Source organism: Trichosporon asahii (assembly GCF_000293215.1).
Source record: "Trichosporon asahii var. asahii CBS 2479 unplaced genomic scaffold scaffold00003, whole genome shotgun sequence".
Taxonomy (NCBI): domain Eukaryota; kingdom Fungi; phylum Basidiomycota; class Tremellomycetes; order Trichosporonales; family Trichosporonaceae; genus Trichosporon; species Trichosporon asahii.
In genome coordinates this window covers 420,738-437,618 of record NW_014040921.1, presented here as the reverse complement: position 1 = coordinate 437,618, position 16,881 = coordinate 420,738, and the positions used below count along the sequence as shown (strand labels likewise).

At 60.5% G+C, this 16,881-nt stretch overlaps 6 protein-coding genes across 6 annotated transcripts; 4 read left to right on the top strand and 2 right to left on the bottom strand.

Moving 5' to 3' along the window:
- Positions 1–76: 76 nt before the first annotated feature.
- On the top strand, positions 77–2,761 carry A1Q1_01325 (regulation of carbohydrate metabolism-related protein; the record flags this gene model as incomplete). The annotated part of the gene is made up of 4 exons (XM_014328536.1): positions 77–100; positions 250–494; positions 782–2,297; positions 2,396–2,761. The coding sequence occupies 4 exons, from the start codon at positions 77–79 to the stop codon at positions 2,759–2,761; spliced, it is 2,151 nt and encodes a 716-aa protein (XP_014184011.1).
- Positions 2,762–4,718: 1,957 nt separating this feature from the next.
- A1Q1_01324 (uncharacterized protein) lies at positions 4,719–5,371 on the top strand (the record flags this gene model as incomplete). Its single annotated transcript, XM_014328535.1, has 2 exons — positions 4,719–4,986; positions 5,097–5,371. 2 exons carry the CDS (start codon positions 4,719–4,721, stop codon positions 5,369–5,371), a joined length of 543 nt encoding a protein of 180 aa, XP_014184010.1.
- Positions 5,372–5,484: 113 nt separating this feature from the next.
- A1Q1_01323 (origin recognition complex subunit 4) lies at positions 5,485–7,615 on the bottom strand (the record flags this gene model as incomplete). The annotated part of the gene is made up of 2 exons (XM_014328534.1): positions 5,485–6,867; positions 6,905–7,615. The coding sequence occupies 2 exons, from the start codon at positions 7,613–7,615 to the stop codon at positions 5,485–5,487; spliced, it is 2,094 nt and encodes a 697-aa protein (XP_014184009.1).
- Positions 7,616–7,821: 206 nt separating this feature from the next.
- Positions 7,822–9,111, top strand: A1Q1_01322 (uncharacterized protein; the record flags this gene model as incomplete). Its single annotated transcript, XM_014328533.1, has 7 exons — positions 7,822–7,962; positions 8,053–8,214; positions 8,254–8,299; positions 8,477–8,581; positions 8,629–8,714; positions 8,765–8,922; positions 8,988–9,111. The coding sequence occupies 7 exons, from the start codon at positions 7,822–7,824 to the stop codon at positions 9,109–9,111; spliced, it is 822 nt and encodes a 273-aa protein (XP_014184008.1).
- A 1,931-nt stretch (positions 9,112–11,042) lies between these two features.
- A1Q1_01321 (MFS sugar transporter-like protein) lies at positions 11,043–12,706 on the top strand (the record flags this gene model as incomplete). Its single annotated transcript, XM_014328532.1, has 2 exons — positions 11,043–11,122; positions 11,179–12,706. 2 exons carry the CDS (start codon positions 11,043–11,045, stop codon positions 12,704–12,706), a joined length of 1,608 nt encoding a protein of 535 aa, XP_014184007.1.
- A 170-nt stretch (positions 12,707–12,876) lies between these two features.
- Positions 12,877–16,834, bottom strand: A1Q1_01320 (uncharacterized protein; the record flags this gene model as incomplete). The annotated part of the gene is made up of 4 exons (XM_014328531.1): positions 12,877–13,589; positions 13,630–14,041; positions 14,089–14,723; positions 14,767–16,834. The coding sequence occupies 4 exons, from the start codon at positions 16,832–16,834 to the stop codon at positions 12,877–12,879; spliced, it is 3,828 nt and encodes a 1,275-aa protein (XP_014184006.1).
- Between the last annotated feature and the right edge of the window lie 47 nt (positions 16,835–16,881).

Below are 16,881 nucleotides of genomic sequence, written 5' to 3'. Positions count from 1 at the left end.
GCTGCTGTACCCCACCTCCGCATCGTCCGGTGCTTGTCTCAGCGAACAGAGCACTCCGCTGCTTAGCCATCTCACCATGGCCCAAATCATTCCCTCCATCGTAAGTGCAAGTTCGCAATTCGGTTACCCCGCAACCAAGTCTTCGGCGCCCGCACCCCCATCTTAGCCGATTGATTCCTCCCGTAGATCTGAAATCGTCCATCCACATCCGTCCGCGCATGAAGTCACGGTCACTAACCACCATAACAGACCTCGCTTCCGTCCGACTCGGGCGCTGCCCCCTCCGTCGAGGACATCCAGGACCACCTTCCCTCCATCTGTGTCGACTACCTGTCACATAACTGGACCGAGGAGGATGTCTGGGCATCATGGCGCAACATGACTCGCCACAAGCACGAGATCGCCAACGGTGTTCGTCTCGAGAACGCTTCCTGGCGCACCTGGCAGAAGCAGCGCAACAAGCTGCGTACCATCTCTCCCGAGACTCTCAACTGGTTAGTAATCTCCTGAACTCTCTCCCCTGCCGTGCCTCCACCTTTTGCCGCGTACCGTTCGAAACGTGCGTGTGTGAGGCTGTGAGGCGGCCAAGCGTGTGTGTATCGTTTCCACGGAGGAATAAGCGAGTCGTTGCCTCCGGTGGCCAACTCCCGACCATCCCCGCTGTGTTCCGTGTCCCAGTGTTCCATATGTGCTGTGCTTGTGTTACTCATCACCGTCACCGTCGTGCCGCATGTCCCTTTGCGTGCATGACCCGATGCAGCGATAGCTGACACGCAATTAGGCTCAAGGATTCCGACGTCACCTGGCTCTACGGACCGCTGCACACCGCCAACGTGCAGTCTGTCCCGGCCCCCAAGCTCCCCTCGGCTGCCGACAGGCTCGGCATTGAGAATGGATCCGCCAAGCCGGGTATCCTGAAGCACCGTACTTTGTCAGAGCTCCTCTCCATTCCGGGATCTTCTTCCCCAACCCAGGAGGAGGATGACGACAGTGGACCGTCCGACTATGTGACTGCGACGGGGAAGAGCAAGGGCAACAAGAAGCCCGCGCTCATGAAAACCAAGTCGGACTCGCTGCTGTCGCGAAGCAACTCGCTTCCCGCCCGCCGCCGAGCGCCGCCTGACCTGTCGCTCGCAAACGACACGAAGAACAAGAGCAAGAAGGAGACGTCGCCCGAGAACACCAAGGACTCGGGAAAGCGTCACATCACGTTTAACACATTCGTCGAGCAGTGCATCGCTCTGGATGACCCTATTGTGACCCGCGACGACTCGGACGAGGAGGACATGCTGGAGATGAAGACGTCGCTGTCGCGGTATTCTAGCCGTTCCTCGTCTGGCCAGTCGGGTTCTTCGCAGACCATCCAGAAGATCCCGCCCACCATGCTCAAGACTCTCGGATCATATACCAACAACCCGTCCCTGCCGAGGATGGTGTATATGCCTCCTCTCGAGTATCGATCACCTGGTGTCGAGGAGACCCCCGTCACCTCGCCCATGGGCATCCCCTCGCCCCGAGTCGCCATGGCCGCCCGTCAGTGGAACAGCAACCCTGCTGCTGCCCAGATCGATGAGGACTTCCACACCGGCGACGACTACTTTGGAGGTCCTGACCTCACCGCCGGCCAGAGCCCCGCTAAGAGCGGTGTCAGCCCTGCCGCTGCTGGTCCGTACGGCCGCAGCCCTGTCGTCCAGCAGCCGCCTGCCCAGCCCAAGTGGCGGGCAGGCCAGGACAACTCGGCCCAGGCTTCGTCGAACTCGTCTTCCACTTCTTCCCTCAACGGCCTTGGCTCGCCCAGCCCTGGTCGTGGTATCCTCAAGGTCCGATCGCCTCAGCCGCCCAGCGCCGATACTGGCAGCCCGGACCAGCTCTCTCCCCCCGTCTCGTTCAACTACAACCCGTCCGTTGCCACTGGATTTGGAGGATTGTACGGTAGCTATGACGGCAGCCCTGCTCAGATCCCGTTCAACGGCGCCCAGTCGAGCGAGCCCGAGGCCCGCGGCCGATCGACGTCTCGGGGATCGGGATCGTCGCAGTATGACCGATCGACCGCTTCGCGCAACAGCTCGTCGAGCTCGATTGGCAGCTCGATTGGCTCCGTGTCCCGCTCGCCTGGCGACAACGCGGCGGCCCCGGCTGCGATCCCCAAGCCTGTCCGTCCCGTGAACCCGGCCCTGGACAAGGTCCAGGAGGGCTCCGAGTGGCGACCAGCGCCGGCGTCGTCTACGCAGGAGCCGATGGACGTGGACTACTCGCCCGAGCGGTCGACGACCCCGACGCCCCACTCCTCGCCGCAAGTAAGTCTTGCGAGGAAGCAGCAGCAGCATTAGACCAGCAGCTGCGCACCCGCTCGGACTCGGTTGGCCTGGATTGCATCTGACTGACGCAGAACTAGATTGTTTTGCGGCCCCTCAAAGACACTTCGCCAGCCTCCCTCCCCCACACCTCAACTCGGAATGCAGTCCCCTCCCATCCTCCAACAAAGTCACCGGCGGCACCGGACTTGAGCGCGGAAATGCAGATCGACTCTGCATCCACCGTCCCCATGTCGGCCCCGACAGGAAGGCGGTCCCCGGCCACCGTTGCGTCCACCGGGGCGCACGCAGAGCCGACCCTCTCCCAGCCCGTTGATGACGACGACGGATCAACCCTGATCGGCCGCGCGACCAGGACCTGCTCGGCGCGCTGTGGTACGGCGCGCACGACGAGCAGCGAACGTCCCAGCCCGACCGGCGAAACCATCGACGCGGCGGATCCTTAGGCTAATCCCATTCCCTCTCGCCTCAATCTCCTCCCTCCTTCCTCTCACGCATCGCATCCTGCATTCCGAGCATCCAGCATCATCACATCCGTTGCATCCAATCAGCGAAGTCGTCTCAACAGTCAACAACAACCAGTGTAACTTTTCGTCTTCTCCGTCCTCCTCTTTTTTTCCATCAATTCTCAACCTCAACCGGAGCCCATCGGGGTCTCCGACGAACATGAACATCAGCAGTGCCACAGTGCCAGTCGCGTCGTCGCCGTGTACAAAACCTACATACTACGATACACACTATAACTTTCTGTCCCTTGCATCGCGCGGAAGGAAGAGAGAAGGCAGAGAAGAAGTTGATTTCTTAGTTCGGCCACCCCGCCCGGTGGCCCATTTCTTCTATCATAAGCAAAGGAATTATGCATGTACGTTTGAAGATGACGAGGAGGGGCGACTGACTGACTGACGGCTGACGTCTGGTGGGCTGCAACTGCTGACGATGATGCGGGCTGACGAGAAGCTGGAGGATGCTGTGGAATAGAAAGGCGGATGAGATGGAGCTTGCTTATGAACTGGCATATTGCTTGCTTGTATCCCTCGCCGCCTGTCCCCACTAGGACCGCAAGAACCAGAGCAGGGAGCCGCGATGTCGATACGTGAGCAGGACGTCTCGACGCCACGACCTCGCCCCTCCTGTTCCTCGTTACCGGCGTTCGCTGCGAACGAAAGCCCATTCCGAGACTGCGGAGATAAGCAAGATACAGTGGGAGAACGTGAGAGAGAGGCACCGGGCCATGCCGCGCCTTCCTTTTGCCACAGCCTAGACTCTTTCCTCGACTCCTGGGCGATCCGCAGCAACGTCCATGCGTCACGCAAAGCGACTAGGCGACTATGCGGAGCATCTCACCCCACAGAGCCCCACAGAGGCGGAATAGAACGCTATGCACGATAATGAAGGCACGGAAGGAATTCTCGCAGATGAGTTGGGATGAAGTGTAATGAAGTACGACGACGCGGTGCGCCGCGGTATAGGCACGGCCGATGTTGCAAGGCGACGCCTGCAAGCCTGACGACGGCCGGTGCTGGTCCCGCTGTTTTCCACGCGTACCCAGATTCTGGCAGCTGACCACGAGTGTGTCGGTGAAGTTGCTTGCGTCACTTCTGGGCGACCCGAGAGAAGGGATGGGATCTGATTCCAGAACTGCGGATACAGTGAGAAACAATGGTAGAGGTGGGAACTTGGGTCCGCCGAAGGTTGATGGAACCGAAGTTGGTGTGAGTGTGGCGCCACACCTGTCCTTCACCACTGCAATTGCAAGTCTCCCATGATCATGTCTTCATTGCTTCTAGCTCAATGACATCGTTCCTCAAGCTCTTTCCCGTATTCGAGAAGAGTCAGTGCCTCACGTTCGGAGCAGACACCGAGTCGGGACTGAACTCGGCCCCGCTGGTCGCTGCGGATCGCAAGGGTGCCATTCGGCGTCCTCTCCGCACAGCCCGTCGCCATGTTCTGTGGCGGGTTCCTGTATCGTTATCGGAGATCATCGAAAGCCTTCAGAGAAGTCAGCCACTGGCGCTCCATGACACCGATGGCTCTTGGGCCCTTACACCTCCGTGAACGGTCGTGAGACCTCCAACGGACGAGACGTCATGCGGTACGCTCCCCGTCTTCGATCTCATGTCCGGCATATCGCGTACCTCCCTGCCCGTCTTATCCGCAGCGGGAGGCACCGGGTTGTGCGATTGCCGAGAGAGCGACGACCCCGAGGACCAAATACCACCGACTCGATTGATGGCCCTCTGTCGAGTCTGGAGAAGCAATACCTCGACCAGGCCTACCCCGAGCACAAACACATGCGAGGCGATGCCGCTCTGCAAGGTATATAAAGCAGCCCCTCCCTCTCTCCAAACCTCTCACGTCAACGCATCTAACCTCAATCAGAACAAACAGCAACACACCAACACAATGCTCGCTCTCCCCCTCCTCTCCTCCCTCTCTACCATCTCCGCCGTGGCCGCGGCGCCGACCATCCTCCGCTCCCAGCTGCAGGTCTACCCCGGCGGCCGCTGCCTCGACAACCCCCACGGCGAGCTGTACGAGGGCCACCTCGTGCAGTGGTGGGACTGCGCCGGCATCGACCCCAACCGCCAGGGCCTCGCGAACCCGAACCAGGGCTGGAGGCCCGATGGCCAGAAGTGGCGATACATCGCTGACGAGAACTGGTGTCTTGGCTGTAAGTTGAAGTTGCGCTTTGGGACCCCCGTCTCCTGCTCCTCTCTCCATTGCTCGGGAGCTACAGGGAGTGGGGAACGAGACTTGGGGTCATTACTCGCTCCCGCTTAGCTCCCGCTTCGCGCTTCGCGCTCGCCCGCTCACACACACACACAGTCGCCACGAATGGCTTCGCCGTCATGGCCCGCTGCGAGGGCTACGGCCCCGACGTGAGGAGCACCGACTGGGTGCACGCGGGCGACATTGGGCGTCTCTGCTCGCAGTGGAACATTGACTATTGCCTCCTCGACAATGACGACAGGAACGGCGAGTACGCCGTCGTCTGGGACGACTTGGGCAGGCAGGCCAGCATCCAGTTCAACGAGGAGGGCTTTGACTCTCTGTGATGTCGATTGCAGCGCTCAGCAGTCAATAGTAAAGCAGCCCATGTAGTTGAAGAGGCGCAATGTTGATGCAAGATGAACCAATATACATACATGAGCTCGTCTACAAATGTGCTCTAGGCGTGGCCTCCCGCCAGTCGTCCCCATCCCACGAGCTCTACGCCCATGCCCTCCCCGCCTCCGGCACGGAAGAATGCGACAATCTCGAACGCGGCCAGCGCACTGCGCATCTTGTTGAAGCGCGCGCTCTGCCCCTGCGGGCCCGCCGGCTGCAGCAGTCCGAGGCGGATGCACTGCTGCCAAGCGAGCTTCAGGATATCCATGGTCCATCTAGTGCGGCCGACACCGACGAGACGCACGCGCGCAAACTTCTCGTACTCGGCGTGCAGTTGCGCGAAGGTGAACTCGGGCCGTCCGGTGTAGAGCATGTGCTTCGCGATGATGAGCACGGTCAGCGCGGGGTGAGGAAGAGACCGCAGCTTCGCGAGAGCGCCGGACGAGCCCGCACCCATCGGCGCGTTCTTGGAGGGCGTGGCGGGTACCCCATAGTTGGCCGTCGAGGGCGTGCGTGGGGTGCCCGGAGTCATTGGGGCGGAGGACGAGGGTGTATTAGGAACGGAGGAGGCGGCCGAGGACGGTGTCGGCGGCGGGATTCGGCGCTGTGTGCCGCCTAACGACCAGCCACTCTGCTCCACCTGATTCCGGATGCTGGACAGGATCTCAGGAACGGCGAGGAAGTCTGCCCTGCTCGCCAGAATGCCGCAGACGGGGGTGACGAATGGGCGGAAGAGCAGACGCACATCGGTCGTCAGATTTGAAAGACGGTCGAGCGCGGCCACCACCTCCTCGTTCTCGAGCAGCATGCCGACGGCGAACTCCCAGTCCTCCTTCCAGGCCGCAAACTCCTGCTCCTGCGCCGTCTGCTTCTTTGGCGCGGGCTCGTCTGAGTCCAGCCACGGCACGAGTGCTTTCATGAGCACCGGCCGCCATGTCGGCTCCTTCTTCCCCTCCTCGTCGCCCTCGAGCGTCGGGTTTGGCATGCGCGCCAGGGGCGACTCAACGCGCCAGACACGGTGTGAGAAACGTGACTTGACACGCTTCTCCAGCAGCAGCAGCGTGTCCACCCTGCTTGTGACGCCGACAACGGCGATACCTCGTCCTTGTCCGGCTTGCACAGACTGCACGACGTCCAAGAGACAGTACAGTAGCGCCTGGCGCGCGTGTTCCGTGAACAGGTCGAATTCGTCCACCACAATGATGATCGCGCGCTCGCTCGCAGCAGTCAGGAGCGCAAGAAGGTGTGCCGGGAGAGTCGTCGGCGCATAGTCGTCAGGCATCTCGTCCTCGTCCTCGGCTGCTTCGGCTTGGCCTTCCGCGAAAGCGATCTGTCGGCCCATTTCGCGGATTGCGCGTCGGTCGTCCGTCTGCGCCAGGCCACTGAGGCGGACCACGATAGGGGCAGACTCGGCGGGTAGCCGGCGAAGGGCCGCTTCGACGATCTGAGGTTAGCTATCACCGTGAACCTGCAAAGCTTACTCTTGTCTTTCCCGAACCTCTGGGGCCGGTCACGAGGCAGCTGTTGCCCTCACCGCGGATCACCGTTCCGCTCAACAGTGCCACGAGACCAGTCAGCGCCTCCGAGTCTTCTGGCTCCGTCAAACGTCCGTTCAGCGTCGCGAGGACTTCTACAATGCGCTTCCTCGCCTGCGGGAGCAGAGGTCGCGCGGCGTGCGTGATCGGTTGCGGTACGGGTTCGTCGACGACAACCACCTCCTCTTGCTCCTCGGCACTCTCGTCCGTTGCGTCCTCGCCGTAGTCGTGAGAAACCGTTTCGACGACCCTTCCCGATCTAGTTTGTCTGGGCGCGTTGGCGTCGCCCTCGAACACGAAGTTGCGGGCCTCACGCTGTCGCTTCAGTCGCTCGTTGGCGCGGAAAGCCTCCCGGCTCATTGGAGAACCAGCCGCGGGAGAACCACTGCCGAACACGTCATCATCGAAGGAGGGAAGTGCACTGTTCCCTCGCGTACGTTTCGGGGTCGCTCGCGAGACCGCCTCGAGACTGTCCGCGAACCGCTTCGTGCGGCCTTTCGGTGTCGGTGAGCCTTCCTCGGCATTCGTGTCCGCCGCACCGAGGGGGTTGAGCCGCTTCGATGGCGTCTTGTCCTTCGGCGTCTTGAGAGGGCTCTTACTCGCACTTCCCTGCGCCGAGGGAGTCTTCTTCGCCCGGCTCGAGGGAGTGCGCGACATGGTGCTTGGGTTTTGAGACGTCAACAACAACAAAATCAAGAAGGCGAGTGCTCAACACGTCCAGTGTCAGGCACCAGGCACAGACTATAGGCGCTCCGAAGTCACGTGCAGATCCACACCCTCCACACGCGTCGGTCATGTAAGTCCCATAATATCCTAGACTCAAGCTAACGTACTACACACAACACACACAAGAGACACACAGCATGGACATCGACCGCCCCCTTGACGACCTGATCCCGAAGCGCAAGCCTAAGCCGCGTTCCAGCACTGGACGTGGCGGTGGCGGTGCGGGTGTGGAGCGCTCAGAGAGGCGCAAGTCGCGCGGCTCGGACGCGCCGTACGCTGTAAGTGTGCCTTCCCTGCGTTCCTCATCTTCCTCGAGACTCCGCATCCTCTCCCTACATCGAAACTACTGATGCATGTACTGACACCAGCGACCCCCTCCCCGTTCAACCGAGGACAAGTGGGTGCACGATGCGTTCGAGGGACCGGGGCGCAAGCCGTCGCTCGGCGCTGCGGGCCACATGCCCGTCACCAGCTCGCCGCGCATCGAGGTGTCAGGGGTGCACTACGAGGTGACGCCTGAGGAGCTCAAGGTTTGCTTGTAGCGTGTCCAAGGAAGCTGACTTGCAGAGCGTATTCGAGCAGGCGGGGACGATCACCCACGGCCCCGAGATCCGGGTAAGCTTCCACGGCGAGGAAGGCGCAGCAGCAAGACAAGGAGGCTGAGCTTATGGGTGAAATATGATCTGACATTTGTGAGTATTAGTGTTTATGATCGTGGTAATCCTGTGCGCAAGCAGCGTGTTGCAATGAGCTGCGCGGTGACTTCTTGTAGGGCTATCAGCTAACGTACAGAGTACGACCGCGCTGGCCGGTCCACGGGCGTCTGCATCGTCGAGTACTCCTCGCCGGCGCAGGCCAAGAGCGCGTTGAACCAGTTCGACGGCGCCATGATGAAGGGTGAGTCTCGGAAGGCTCCAGACTCAGTCTGCTCAGGGCGTGGACAGTGCCGCCAGGAGGCTCCCGACTCGTTTTCTGCCAGCCGCTTCGGCGTATCTCTCCACAGATCCTTGCAAGCTTCTATGAGCAGCAGGTCCATCCCTGGGCCAACTCATGAACTGCAGACTGACACGCCCAGGCCAGACGATTACGATCAAGCTGATCGCACCTCCCCGTCCGCGCGGCGACAAGAAGAAGAAGTCCGTCGACGGCAACTCGGGGCAATCGCTGCTCGCGCGGCTGGGCCAGTCTTCTGGACAGTCCAAGCAGCGCGATGCTCCTCGAAACGACAGATCGGACAGGTCTGTGTCTCGCCGCGGCGACCGTGGCGGGTGAGTTGTGTTAAGCCGGTATCAGCTGACGTCAGATCTCGGGGTGGTCGTGGTAACGCGCAGACAGGTCAAGGACGGGGAAAGCGCGCGCCGGCGTCGGCGGCGGACCTGGACGCCGAGCTGGCCGGGTTCATGAAGAGCGATGATGTGGCCATGTAACTGAGATTAGCTTGAGATGCCCGTGCCCTTTTGCAGTTAGATTGGTCCCCAGATGCTGTCACGCCAGGGGACGAGCTAGGTGTGAGGCATGTGTTCCTAGTGTGTTTGGCAGCATCTCGTCAGAAGGGATACAGCACATGTGATGGGCAATTGGTTTGCCCAGTCGGGCTTGGACACACGAGAGCATGAGAGGAGGACGACTTAGGGCTGAGCGTTTGAGAGGAGACGCCACGGACCGAGCTCATGTGTGTCTGCGTGCGTCTGCCCATTCATGTTGTTTCGCCAAGAGAGCCGGCGTCGACGGCGCACGCCGAAACCGGCCACAAACAGCCAAGCAGCGCCAATAGCACCGCCTGGTGCGCCTCCGACCCTGCCTCTCCTCCGTGTGCCCCTGTGACGGCCGTTTCTTGTATTTCTTGGAATCGGTGCCCGTGCATCGTGCTCGTGCTCGCGCAGTAGGTACCTTCTCGGAGCAGAGTGGGGTGGGAGATCTCGGTCTGGCGGCTCATGCGATGGAGGCTGGGGCTCCGGGCCGGTGCGTGCCGGGGCATGTCCCTATGTACGGTGCGCGGACAAAAAATCAACAGAGCAGCATCGCCCCCTTGTCTCCCCCCGGATCTGGCTTAACTCTGCTCGGCTCTTATCCCCGTGACCTTGCACCGAGCTCACCGCAGAACGACTGAACAGCTTGCAGAAGGAGGGAGAGGAACTCTGTTGAACTCTGTTAACTGCCCCTCCCACCGAACGAGGACCCATTGCTTCTGCTGCGAGCTGCGAAAGCAACAGCACAACCCCCGACCAGGTTCGATCACCGGCAATCACGGCAAACTTTATTTGTCTCGTGCAGTGCTCATCCTGCCTTCTGGCACCCACCGTCCACACCTTTCACAGGTGAACTCTGTTCTCGCACGGCAAGCAGTCAACTTGCATTCGCCCAGCTCCCAGTTCCACAGGTTGGACCACTCTGTTCCTTGAACATACCGACGTACCTTGACGCCGTACGACGCACCATGGACATTGCACGCTAGGGAACATCCTCAGGCGACAGGAATCTCTTATCAATCCCACCCCGCACCTCGTTTCGGCCCACAGTCGGTTATCCTCGTCCACCTTCCATCACCCTACGATCGATACGCACAATACACAACTGGACGAGCTGGGTACATAAGCGCTCCTCCCTCGTGCGCATTTGCGTGCCCCGTCGCACCCCCGCGATCAGCATCACCTGAGTGCGCCAGCACGCCAGAACGTCCAGAGCTGTATATAGCTCCAGGCCCCGACACCACACGAACATTAGCTTAAGCTTCCTGCAAGCTCTCCTTGTGTGACTAGTCTCTTGCCCGTCACACGGTGCACACCGCGCACCTCAAGCGTAACAACACGTGCTGCTCTCGGTCGCCACGGTCCGGGTCCCACGGCTCGAACGGCTCAACGGCTATCAACACCACATCCGGCGAGAGCGAGGGCTCGCGAGCGTCCACAGCGGTCAATCACTCCCTCACTCCTCCACTGCGCACCTGACCCACTTGGGAGACTGGGCTCCATTGTGCACTCGGCACACGGCACCTACGGCACATCCCCCTCGGCACGGCAAAGCGCTTCTAGAGCAATCGGAGCGAAAGTCGCTTCCCGCAGACACCTCTGCGCTAGTCTGCGTCAGTTCCCAGAACTAGCAGAACCGGAGTGATGGGCTTGGGTCGATCTTAGCGTTGAGCCCCGTCTAGCCCATTCCTCAAGTTTAGACTCGGGGTAGCTTTGAGTCTGTTATTCTGCTCCGGCTGCCCCTCTGCTCCTCTGTGCTTCCTTCTGGTTGTGCCTGTTGCGGCATACTCGCACGCAACTCTTGGAGTGTATCTGGGAGCTATAATAAACAACGCCGAGAACTCCTACCCTCTTCATCAATCTCTCCACACACGACCGAGAGTTTGGCCATGTTCACGATGATGGGTCCCGAGCGCGCGCGCGCATGGACAATCTGTCTCGTTGCCGCGCTGGGCATGACGCTGTACGGGTAAGTCAACTTGCGGCTCTTCATTGCTCCGCACCGTTCCCACCTGACGCGAGCAGATATGACGCGGCATCGTTCAACTCCTCGTATGGCCTCAAGACGTTCGTGCACCACTTTGCGGGCCCGAATGCGACCAAGATGGACCCGAACCTGCTCGGCGCAGCCAACACGGCGTTCACGTGCGGCTCCATCATTCCCGGATACTTTATCACGCCGAGTGTCTCGAAGCGTTTCGGCCGGCGCGTGGCCATCTTCATTGGCTGTTTCCTCGTTGTCATCGCGACATTCTTGCAGACCTTTGCGCCAAACTTTGGCACGTACATCGCCGGCCGCCTCATTGTCGGCATGGGGCACGGGTTCGTCATGCCCACTGGCCCTTGCTACATCGCCGAGATCGCGCCGCACGCCATCCGCGGCCGCATCATGTCCTTCTGGCAAGTGTCGTTCACCATAGGTGCCTTCTTCGTGTACTGGGTCGCCTATGGCTTGAAAAAGGCCGACTACCTGGGCGACTGGCAGTGGCGGACGATCCAGATTCTCCAGCTCGTCTTCCCCCTCATTGTCGGGATCGGCATTCTGTTCTGTCCCGAGTCCCCCCGCTGGCTAGTCGAGCGCAACCGTATCCCCGAAGCGAGGCGGATCATTCGCAAAATCCGCGCGCCAGACGAGGTCGACGCCGAGCTCGAGACCATAGTCGCGGCAGTCGAGTACGAGCGCGCCAACATCAACCACGGCGATTCCTACTTGACGCCCTACAAGCTGATCTGGACGGATGTGTCTGTACGCAAGCGTTTCCTGCTCTGTCTCGTCATCAATGGCGGACAGCAAGTATGCGGCAACTCGCAGCTCGGTTCCTTCTCCACCTTGATCTACCAGCAAGTGTTCGCAGACGCCAACACCATATTCCTCATCAACGCGATTGCGGCCAGCTTCAACATTCTCTTCACGCTCAACTGTTTCTGGCTCGTGGACCGGCTCGGTCGGCGGTTCCTCCTCATCACGGGCGCGGCGGGCATGGCTGCCGCGCTGCTGTGTGTCGCCAGCGTCGGCGTGGGCATCAAGCCCGGGCCAGACGGACACAAGCCGTACGGCGAGGGCGTCGCCATTGCCTTCCTCTTCTTCGTCTTTGCGCTCTTCTACAAGCCCTCCTGGGGCGCTACTGTCTGGATTTACACCGGCGAAGTATTCTCCCAGAACGTCAGAGCCCACGCCGTCGCCATGGCTAGCCAGTGGCAGCATGTGTGCAGCGCCATTGTGAGCCAGTTCTTCCCCCTCTTCCTCCAGAATTGCGGGTTCTACACCTTCTTCTTCTTCGCCGGCATCAATGCGCTGCTCTGTCTGTTCACCATCTTCTTCATCCCCGAGAGCAAGGGCGTGCCCCTCGAGGAGATGGATACGCTCTTCGGCGCCAAGAGCCACACGTCCGAGCAGCGGCCGCTCGGCGGAGATGCCAAGGGTGCTACACTTGCATACTCGGGCGAGTCGGGAGATTCAACCCCGAGAAACGAAGAGGACAAGGGATCCGGCGCCGAGAGCGTCGGGCCTAGCGAGAAGAACACGCCGTCCCTCCCCTCCAAGCCATCATAGTTTTCGATATCATCTTCTGTTTGTTGGATTCCTCTGTACTCGTTTGTTGTTGAATGCACCAGTAGTAAACTGCACACTATTAACATACTTTACAATAACTACAATAAGCTTATCGGTCGTGCTTGACCTATAGCGCTATACTTGCGCTCACTGCATGCTCAACTCCGAGCTCAGCGCGACCAGAGATCGTCCGTGGCCTGCCAAACAACGCCCTTGGTCTCATTGACATCCGTCGCGTGCACGGGCGGCAAAGGACGGTCCACGTCCGTGCTATAGGCGCGAGTGGCGAGCTGACTGTCGATGAGGAACTGGAGCACGTCGCACGTCTCGAGACGGTCGAGCGCGCTAGACACGCGTGCCATGAGGCTGTGCTCTGTGATGCCCGGACGAGTGATGAGATGCGCGACAACAAGCTTGACGGCACGCTCCCACTCCGAGGGAATGTTATTCCCCCAAATGTCCACCCAGCGGCGGGGCGCGACGCGCACAGCGTCCGCCTGCGACTCCTTGTCGTCGTGAGAGCGGTCCGCAAGGTCGACACTCCACTGGTCCCAGTGCTGGGAAGAGACGAGGCGCGCGTTGTCGTATCCTGCCCAGAAGATGCGGGGCGTGTCTTCGAGCGCAAGAGCGGCCAAAGAAGCGTCCACGTCTTCCAGGGAGAGCTCTGTCTGCGCCTGCAGATCACCGCGCTGGATGCCGTTGGCGCCAGCGACCTCGGTAGCCTTGACGATGCGCTCAACGACCCACGGCTTGGCGGACAGGTCACCGCCCCAAGGCCGCGGCTTAGGGGCCTCGCGTGGCGCCATGGCAGGAGGGGGCGACCACTTGCGAGGTGTCTCCTCAAGGCGCGTCGCGGTAAAGTCGAACTCGAACGCGTCGTCGTCTGAGGTTAGCTATATCAATCCACCGGTGTAGCTCCTCACTCAATGCCCTGGTGTTGTACATGAGCCTGCTCTGCTTCAGCGTAGGGAAGTCGCAGTCGTCGAGGTCAAAGTCAAGCTCGTGATTAGAGACAAGCGACATGACAGCGGCAAGGTCGCCACTGTTGCCGAGCAGCGGCCAAGTAATCGTGCGATCTTCGGCCTCGTCGAAACGCTTGATCGCCTTCGTGACCTCGGCGTCGATATCGGACGGGAGTGAGCCTTCTGATGCGGCAAGCCAGCTGGCGTGGAAGCCGTACATGCGACCGGGAGTGCGCTGGCCGACGCTCGACTTCAAAAGGATGCCGTCGTTGACCATGGACGACATGATCAGCTCGTACTCCTCGCGAGGCCAGGACAGAATTCTAGAAGCGTGGCTCATGTCGTAGGTTTCAGAAGGCGACCCGACGATCATCTGCGAGTCAGCTTATGATAGAGTACCGGAGAGCTCACCTTGATCACTGAGCGGATTACGCCAGAGCGGCGGCCAGATGAGATGGTGAGATCAGGCTTGACGTCTTCCTGAGCACCCTCAACAATGGAGCCAAGGGCGATATTGTGGAGGCGAGTTTCCTCGGCGAGCGCAGCTGTGTCGAGCACAAGATCAAAGCTCGTGTTCGTGTGCTTCAGGTACTCCCATGAGTACTTCTCCGTGATCTCGGATACGTTCTTGGGCAGGTCCTGGATCGGCTGCTCCTTAACAGCCGTCTGCGCCGAAGTCGGGAGACGGAGTAAGTGCTTGTTGACGTGCTGGCGCATGAAAGTAACATGCCTTTTCAGATCAAACTCGATGTGGCTCGTCGGGTTCGGGTCGGGCAGGGCTGCCGTGCCGCGGTGCTCGACCCAGAGGTCGTGGAACGCATCGACAAGGCGGTCAAAGTACGCCGAGCGACCAGGAATGTCGAGCAGCTTCTTCAGCTTGTTGCGCATAACTTGGTCTCCAAGGTCGGGGAAGAGCTGATTCATCGCTAAGCGGCCGCGGTTTGTCGTGCCCTTGCAGCGCGCACGAATGACCGCCTCGGCATCGAAGAAGAGCTCTTCCTCGTCACGCGACCAGTTGTGGCGGTGACGGCGGATCTTGCTGGACGATGAGTCACCTGTAAAGTTAGCTGAGGAAGCCGACCGAATTCGTGAGCTTACGAAGACTGCTGGACTTGCGAGCCCGGTCAGGTCGAGGAACAGATGGCCGCGCACTGCGTGCAGTGAGCTTGTTGCGACGCGAGGGAAGAACACCCTGCTTGTGGCGCTGATACGAGTAGATGACGGCCATGAGGTCTTCCTCCGAAACCATGGCACCGAGATGGCTCATGGGGCGGTTTGCCGCCACGTACTTGCGGACTTCGTCCGTGAGCTCAACGTTGGCACGCTCAGCAGCGGTTGCCAGACGCTCCTCGAACACTTCACGCGCAGCCTTAATGCGCTGAGCGAGTTCCTCGCGAATGGCGTCACGCTCATCCTCGTTGCGGTACGTCTCCTTGCCACGGCGTTCTCTGGGCGGCGCGCCACGGGGAGGAAGGCGTGCCCTCTCCTTGCGGACCAGCAAGTTGACCAGGTCATTCTTCCGGAGACAAAGGTCGTATGCGAGCTGGTTGAGCTCCTCGTCGGTATGGGTCTTGCCCTTCACCCTCTCAGCGCGGAGAGCCCTTGCCTGCTCGATATTGACACGGACATCGTCCTTCCAGTGCACTCTAGAGCGGAGCGTCTTGCACATGTCGATCTCCTTGTACGTTCCCATCAGCACACCGTGCACCTGGGGCGCGAAGGGGAACGACGGCATTTTCGGCATACGCTGGACGTGCGGCTGGATGGAATCAACTGAGGCGGACTGGATGGCGTCCCAGAGCGGCTTCATGTCTTCCGTCGTAGCGGCGGGCATGAAGCCGACGAGCGACAGCGACGGATCCGCAATATGCCAGACAGGGGCGACATCATAGAGCATGAAATATGTCGTTGCGTTGATGTCATCGTGGTGCTTGAAATACTGCGGATGGTCGCGCGAAGCACCATCCAGCTTGAGGGTCGCCGAGGCCTTGTCTGTAACCTGAAGCGGCATGACGATGTTGAGGAAGTCGAGCGTGCCGAGCAGTGTACGGATCAGCTGCTTCGAGCTCGTGCTCGTCTTGCTCCCTACATTGCAGCGGGCGGCAATGTCCTCGGGAAGCTCGTTGATGCGGAGCTCCAGATTCGCTGGGTCCTGCAGCCACTCGTACAGCACCTCGTCATACTCGCGGTGCTGGACGATATGGAAGAAGTCCTTGATGCGGATGTACTCGAAGAGGAAAGGGAGGGCGAACACGCGCGGCGAGGTCGATACGACTGAGTCCGCCTCGGGGTGCGCCGCGAACGCCTCGACAAGACTCTGGTGCAGGGTCCTAGTCCGCACGCAACGACCGAACTGGTAGTTGTACATCGATCCCACCACCGTACTATCGGTGAGCAGGCGTTCACGCATGCTGAGAGGACGACCGGGGTCCTCAGACTCAGATTTCTTGACATGCGTAGGCGGACGGCGCTTGAACGCAGAGTACTCGATCGCTGGCTTGTTGCGTCCAGCCGAAACTTGTGTGACACCAGGGAGTGGCGCGGCCATGAGCTTACGGACAAAGTCCTGCACAGTATCCTCGGGCGTGTCGGCGAGATAGACGACACTCTGGCGCACCCAACGTCCAGTCGAAGTAGGCATCGTCGCGACGCGCATCTTCGCGCGTCCGTCTTCAATCAGGCGATTCAGGATGCGCTTGAACACCTTGCGATCCATGCCACTGGCAACAGCAGGCGCGTTCGGGTGATCCGTGCCGGCCCACTTCTGCGCCCAGGGACCAATCTCATGGTGCAGACGCTGGTCGGTCGAGATGCCACCCATGTCAGACAGACACTGGAAGATCTCGTTGGTGCGACGGAAGACCGAAACATCAACACGCGGGCCGCGGCTCCTCGTGTACGGCTTCTTTTCCTCGATAGCGACAAGAGGCTCGTCTTCGTCTTCGAAGTCGACCGTGGCTTGGCGTGAGTCTTCGGTCATGATTTCGTCGATCTGGCTATCGCCCTGTGATAAAGGTGTCGCGTGCGCCTCAGGCTCGGGGGCCATCGGCTCCTCCGGCTCTGGCGGGTTTCCGACAGCCCACGTCTTCCTAGGACCTGGCGTTTCGGAGGTTGATGGGGCAGGAGTCGGTTCGCTCGCCTCGACTGGAGCAGCGAGCTCTTCCATGGCCTCCTCAGGGGCCGCTTCCGCGGCAACAGATTCAGAGGTCTGCT